Source organism: Sinocyclocheilus rhinocerous, unplaced genomic scaffold (assembly GCF_001515625.1).
Source record: "Sinocyclocheilus rhinocerous isolate Xijiao unplaced genomic scaffold, SAMN03320098_v1.1 scaffold2491, whole genome shotgun sequence".
NCBI lineage: Eukaryota > Metazoa > Chordata > Actinopteri > Cypriniformes > Cyprinidae > Sinocyclocheilus > Sinocyclocheilus rhinocerous.
This window is the reverse complement of record NW_015647049.1, coordinates 9,363-16,522: the sequence shown is the minus strand read 5'-3', so window position 1 is coordinate 16,522 and position 7,160 is coordinate 9,363. Positions and strand designations below refer to the sequence as shown.

At 40.3% G+C, this 7,160-nt stretch overlaps 1 protein-coding gene across 1 annotated transcript in view; it reads left to right on the top strand.

The window, feature by feature from the left end:
• The window catches only part of LOC107708609 (1,4-alpha-glucan-branching enzyme-like), a 63,744-nt gene extending 61,209 nt beyond the window's left edge, over nt 1–2,535 (top strand). Inside the window, exons 13-14 of the mRNA XM_016512882.1 lie at nt 2,170–2,280; nt 2,461–2,535. Coding sequence (XP_016368368.1) covers nt 2,170–2,280; nt 2,461–2,535 — 186 coding nt within the window. The remainder of the gene's footprint in view (nt 1–2,169; nt 2,281–2,460) is intronic.
• The last annotated feature ends 4,625 nt before the right edge of the window (nt 2,536–7,160 follow it).

The following is a 7,160-nucleotide window of genomic DNA, read 5'->3' as shown; positions in this document are numbered from 1 at the left end:
ATTTTTAAATGATTATTATTTTTAAATTATTGTCCCTGGATTAGTAGGGTACTTTTGTAATAAAGTAGAGGTGGTAGAGGACAGATTTTAAGTATCAATTCTGCTTAAAAAGATGCAATCTCATCCTGTTTACATTAAATAAGCCTGCTCCATAGCAGGTTTAAGCTTACGGACCTGTTGCTATGACAGCAACTCCGGGATGAGCTTCGAAGAAACAAACAATCCAAGATCATGCCAAATCGTCAACAATCAAATCCAGCTAACTGAGTTAGCGACGTACGAAGAACGGGCCCCAGATTCCCAGACTATTAGGTTAGCCTGTTTTGCTTTTTGGAGATGGCTGACCAGCTGGAAAGTGCACAAAACCAAACCAAATCAAATCAAAACTTTAAAACCAGCTAAATATACCTACCTGACTAGCTTGGCCAGGCTGGGAAGACCATCTAAAGGCCAGATTCAAAGCCTATTATGTTGGTCAGACCAATCTAACCAGGTTGGCCAGGCAGGGAAGCTGAGCTGGTTTCCAAGAGAGCAGTGGCTGACCAGCAGGCAAATGGCCCAAACTCCCCTAAAAGTGGCGAAACAGACGAGCCTAACCAGTTAGGCCAGGCTGGGAGACCAGTTAGACCATCTGAAGACCAGATTCCCAGCTTATTAGGATGGTCCGTTTTGCTATTTTGCTGCTGTCCCAGTCTGACCAGCCGACAAGAGCCCCAAACTCCTCTAAAACCAGCAAAATAGACCAACCAAATGGGCTTGGCCAGGCAGGGAAGCTGATCTTCAGATAGTCCAGCTTGTTTACACCAGAGACCAGTGGCTGACCAGCAGACAAATGGCCAAACTCCCCTAAAACTGGCAAAATGGACCAGCCTAGAGAGTTTGTCCAGGCTAGGAGATCAAAACCTCTTTAGGCTGGTTTAAACTTTTTTTTTTCCAAAACATTAATCCAGGAAAAAATAATTTGAAGTATTAACAACTTTTTCTCTCACTTTTTCTCTCTTCCTGCATGTTTCTCCTCACCCCCTCACCTTATACTTCCAAACAAACACTAAACAAACACCAGTCTATTGACTAGTTATCAGTATGCTCTGAAATGTTTATAAAATGAAATGATGTGCCAAATGAATATGCTCACGAGGGGAAAAACATCCCGAGGTAAATGCTCATAATCAGAAACAGGTGTCTCGCAGCAAGCAGGTGTTTGTGTTCGTTAGAGAGAGTTCGAGCAGTAGAGACTTTAATCCTGTGTTCTGATGGAGGGTGCCAGACTTGTTCTAGTATCCAGCTGTGCTCGTTGACCCTTGGCCACTCAAATCGTGTCCAATCAACACAGAGCACATGCAAGCTAGAAACAGTTTGGGAGGTCACTTTTGTGAACAGAACATTCATCCTTCGTTTCAACTCTTTCAAAGTGTGAACTCATTCTCAAATAAGTCATCGTGGGACAGCATAGAGCACTGATCCAGTCAATGACCTGAACACTGCTCCACTGAGTCCAAACATAGCCATCGACCCGCTCCTGCAATGCACGCCAAATCACCGACCCAGAACTACAGTCAGTATTGGCAAAGTCAATGGGATTCACCAGCTCCAACCATTATTGTGGTCAATGAGCCAGTCTTCCACTAAATACAGATTCACCCTCAAGATGGCTCTTCCAAAACACAGGACATGGGAAAGACAGAGGCCAGGAGACCGGCATCCAAATGTAAAGAGGCAATCTGGGACTTCACACATGAAGTATCCAACACCTGGTCTGTAGAGAACTCTCAGCTGATTGAGCTCGCTACATTGAGCTTTGTCCCAAGTTGACTCTCAGATGCAGCTCTGACCTCAACTTGACACAGCAGCAAAAAAAAAAAACTAGCTGCCCAAGGGGTCTGCCTGTCATTTCCCATTCAAAGACTATGTATCCTACCCCAACTAATTCAATTTGAATCATTTTAATGCAAGTGCAGAGGATATAGTATGCAGGTGCAGGGGTCAAAGTGTAAACTTAAGTTTGGGTTCACATTCAGTTTAGAGCTACTCACAATGCATCCTAATTCTGTTAATCCAAATATTGGATGCAAATTTTGTTCTGTTTCTCCAAATATTGTCGACGTTATAGAAAATTATAATTGAACAGCACTTGCTCATGAACTTTCTGTTGTTAATCATTCATCAAAGGTCCTGAAGGAAGTTGGGGCTGAGGACTGGGATTTGAAGAACATTGTTCACACCCTTACCAACAAAAGAAGAGGGGAGGCATCTATCACTTATGCTGAGAGCCATGACCAAGTTAATAATTTGTCAATTTGAAACCTTCCATAACTTTCCTTTCTCAACCAGCTTCACCAAAAAGCCAATCGTGGTCAGTCAAGTTTTGCTGGTCACCATTCGCAAACACTTTGGTGTAACCTGGTGTTTATTCTCGTTATATAAGGTTACACATGCTCAAATCTCTACACTTGTTGCTAGGCATTGGTTGGAGACAAGTCACTGGCGTTCTGGCTGATGGACAAAGATATGTACACCAACATCTTATTGCCATGACGCCTGTTATAGACCGCGGCATCCAGCTGCTTAAACTCATCCGTCTCCTCACTCACAGTCTAGGAGGCAGAGCTACTTCAACTTCATGGGTGAGTCTCCTTGGAAACCAGTTTTGCCGGATACTTGCTGCTTTGCTTTAGTGTGCTTCCACCAAGGAAGAGGGATTGTTGGCGTTCTTGGCAGGCGTTAACTAGTTTTTAAGTTGTAAGGCATATTGGATCTGTGCTGATCATGTGCTACTGGATTTGAAGTGCTGAAGGATTTTTTGGGATGGATTTCAAATGGTTAGTTCCCAATATTGGTGTGGTTGCAATTGGCATTACAATTAAAAAATATCTATTTATATACGTCCATAATCTACTATAAAATCTCAGACAAGTGGCCAAAAAGAAAGCTAAGTATGTACACACATTACAACACAGGAAAAGAATCTACATTCAGTCATTCCAGGCCAGAGGCGGTAAAAGATTGCTGTCTGGATGAGTAAAGATGTCTTTCATTACAAGCGCACTCCTCTTTTATCAAATGCATAAAAGCATTTCACTTTGTCTGCTCATCCATGTCTGTGCGACAGCACTGAAAACAATAAAATGTCCAAAGGTCACCATATTTGTATCTCTCCATCTGCAAATAGTAAGTAAAGGTACTTCGGTATAATTGCACACAAAGGTGAGTGGCGTATTCAGAGAGAAAAAAAAGGAAAGTACGCCTGAGACTTGAAACAGTCAAGGCCAGACGGCAAACAGCAGCGCCATCAGATCGATGGCAAGGCAGTCGTTTAGCCAGTGTTGAGCGAGAACAAATTGTTCAAGCAAAAGAATCAATCTGACATGTCAAGCCTAAAGCTCCTCATCCTAGAAAAATTCTTCTTAACTCAAAAGCGAGAGAAAAGCCAGCACTGGGGAAAAACAGCATTTGGTGAACATGGAAAAGGACATACCTGCATTTCAAGAGGAAATTGTGTCCATAAAATCAAAACTTTGCTCCTTTTTGGAAGGCAGAGAATTTTGTGTCTTTATAAACTCACTGTGTTATGTATATTGTTTTTCATAATTGCAAATTTATATCTATATTTATATAATTTAAACCTTACCTCACAATTATTTTTTAAGCATATTAATTATTTAAGTGTTTGTGTGTGTGTGTGTGTGTGTGTGTGTGTTCCAGTTAAAAAATAAATAAATAAAATAAAAAATAAAATAAAGCAAGTTGTGCAAGATAGTAAGCTAAACAAAAACATTTTAGAGTATACAGAAGACTGGGGCTAGTTTTTTGCAGACTCCACTGAATATTTCTCAGGGTGAAATTGTTTAACTAAATTTTCATATAGGAGCAAGCCTGGCAATCTTACAAAATGCTATTGAACATATCCACCCATATTGTACAGGAAAAAGATACAGTTCAACAAACACAGCTCAGCCTTTTGTGGTCACAATGAAAACTGCCAAACAGTCTAATATAGGCTATACAGAAAAACCACAAATAAAATGTGACTCCCAAATTAATTTCTAGTGATTACATGTAAAGTAGAACATGATCAGTTATTTTTTACAATCTTTTTTAGTAACTGCATTATGAACTAAAGTGAACTGTGTAAAGGAGCACTTGGTGGAACAGAGCGAGTTCATCCTGGCTGTTCAGGTGAAAGACTAGACTGCACTCTTTCTCAAATCAATGCTCAGTTTTGCTTAAATCCATCCACACAAACACATCGATCCCTCTCCCCGCTAACGCTGTTAATTAGCATGCTGTGGCTACATCATCTACACCAGCAGACATGCTAGCACAGCTCTGTAAATATTCCAGCCCGTTTCAGAGGTCGCTATTTGAACTGTGAGAGCTGCTTCAGGCTTGGCAGATTAACATCCGTTGGTTCATGAGATGCTTGCGGTGCATGTCCATTCCTCTCTGCCCTCTTTCTCTCCGGATCATTGTGCTGTTGGACATTGATGTTAGCAGTGTTCCTCCTCTGATTAGTAGTTCTTTCTCATTGACTTTGAGTAACACTACAGGAGTCTTAAACGACTCTTTCTTTTTCCCAACATGCCAGCAGAGCAAATAATCCACCAATTTATGTCTGCACACATCCAAGGATTCAGGGTTAGCGCGGGAGAAATAAGAAGAAAAAGAATGAAAGTTTCAAGTAAAAAGGAGGTTAAATAAAAACAAGAACAAATCAGCCTGTCACTGGTGTATGTGGAAGCGGAAGCAGGAAAACACCAGTCCTGATTAATAGAAATTTCAGCGGGAGATCAGGGAAGCATTAGCCTGACAGCGCGGAGGCTGCCAGACAAGGCCTGAGAAGCACACAGGAAGGCAATGTGCCTGAAGAGGCTCTAATTGAATTTGAAAGGGGTGCCATTTTCTTCATGCAGCGAAAGAGTTTCGTTTGTGGGCGGGAAGCGTTGGCCTGTATTTATTTACTCTCTGTTTTAAGTACCTCTTCAATCTATTTAAATGGAAGAGGGAAGGTTGAGAACCTTTAAACAGGGAACAAAACATGCTATTCTCCTCTTCTGTTTGTTTCTGTTTTGTTCTTGGATATCTCTTGTTAGTCTGACTGCTCTAGCAGTTGTCCATTTGTTTTACGAACATTACATTCTGTCCCTGCTGGTTCAGGAAGTACTTTTGCAGTTGGAACATATAGTTGGATTTGATAAAAGACCTTTTGGGAAACCCAATTTAGAGGCCTTTATTTCTGTATATCATTGAAGTAAATGTGAGTAAACTCCAAAACAAACTGGATCGTTCCATGTCAAATCAACCAGAAACTTCACCCACTTAAAAATGTTTTTAACATAAATAAAAAAATATAAACATAAATAGTGATAAAAGCCAAAATATTAATGTAATTGAAGCATATTTACTAAATAATCCACTTTTTTGTGGAGGGGGGTCAAAATGACAATTTTCACTTGAGATTTGGAGCCAAATTACAGGAAGAAAAAATGATAGGAAGGAAGATGGCAGCATCATTATTTTATTTTTGCACAGAGATTACTTCAGTAATACCTGTTGCATTATATGCCAATGGTGACAGTTTTTTTCCCCCCCAAAGTTTGCATGCCTGTAATTTGAGAAGTATTATGTAAGATATCTTATGTAATGACTTTGATTACTTAATTGTAGGGAATTAATTATTATTATTTATTCAGGTTTTGAGAGGACTCGGATCTGAAGATTCAGAGTCAACCTGATTCGAACTGATTTCAAATTTGTTATTTTACACTTTAAATCAAGGGTCGTCCAGCGAGCCGTGACCTCAGTATATTTTAACAAATTTAATATGTATTTTCCTGGCCACGGTCAATACAGTTATTATAAGTAAGCTATTATAGTAATTATTATAAGTAAGCTACGAGCTAGGTAGCAAGCAAGGGATCTTTTTGGCAACAGTTTTAACCTTGAAATTATATGACACCAACAATGATTCTTTATAAATGAAACATGAATTTTATTGGCTACTCTAGATTACATCACAACTAAGCTAAAACACACAAACACACAAACATACAGTTTCAGAGGAAGGAAATGAGAGTTGACGGAATTCTATGAAGCTTTCAAAGTTCTAACTCGTTTCACGAGTCGTTTTGAATTCACCTGAGAGAATTCACAAAGCAGAGGATTTTAGCTTATGTTTACTGCTTAAATTAGCTCGTTCACCAGTTCAGCAGAGATAAGATTTTGTTCGTTACTTGCGTTCTGCTTGGTTGACCGCTGAAAGCTGAGTCGTTTCTCGTGGCTACTGGATGGCTGCTGGAGGGAAATTCCTTCGCTGATTGGCTGTTGCGGTGACGTCGGAATGACGTTCTTTTGGGAAAGCCCTCGTTGGATTCGTTGGTTGCCGGGTTACGAAGAGCTTCAGCAGTCCTGCTAAAAGCCTGAGTTTGCAAGACTTTGCGTTCTGCAGAGTTACTAAGCTTCTTAGATGGTCTCGCTTGTGCGATGTTACGGCGTGGGAAGCGCTTGTAGCGCTGTTACCAAAAGGAAAGCCAGAGGTCTTGAGCAAGAAAAGCGAGCGAGCGTAAGAGCTTGGTGTCCATTTTTAAGCAGGCTGACTTTTGGTCCATCCCACAGGTCGTGGTCCAATCAGATGGTGGCTGCGGGGTTTAGCCACGCCCCATACTGTTCCTTATCATGCATGAATCACACACTGTTTGTGGCGAGTATTTCTGCAAGTTTTTTAAGAACTTCTTATAAAAATATCATCACCGGAAAATGATGCCGAATATCAATTTTTCACTTACACCAATGTTCTGTGAATAACACAAGCTCTCACCCGATACTAAACTTCACATATCTTACACACATATTAAATGCTTTGTCTGCTAAAAAAGAGTTATAAGACAAATATTAAAATATCATAGATTCCAATAAACACATCAAATATATATATACGGCATAACACATACAGTGGATACATTTTCACTACTTATGAGTTTTAAACGTTTGTCATGCAAGGTTCTGTTTCTTTTGTTGTAACATAAGGACGCGGGTCCGTTGGGGTTTCAGGAAGCAGATGTGATGGGAGTCATGTGTTAGTCACGTCTAGATCGGGCCTGAGGGCACTAGTTAATTTACTCATCCTTTTCCGGTTTGGACATAATGGTTCCATCCATTGGTGG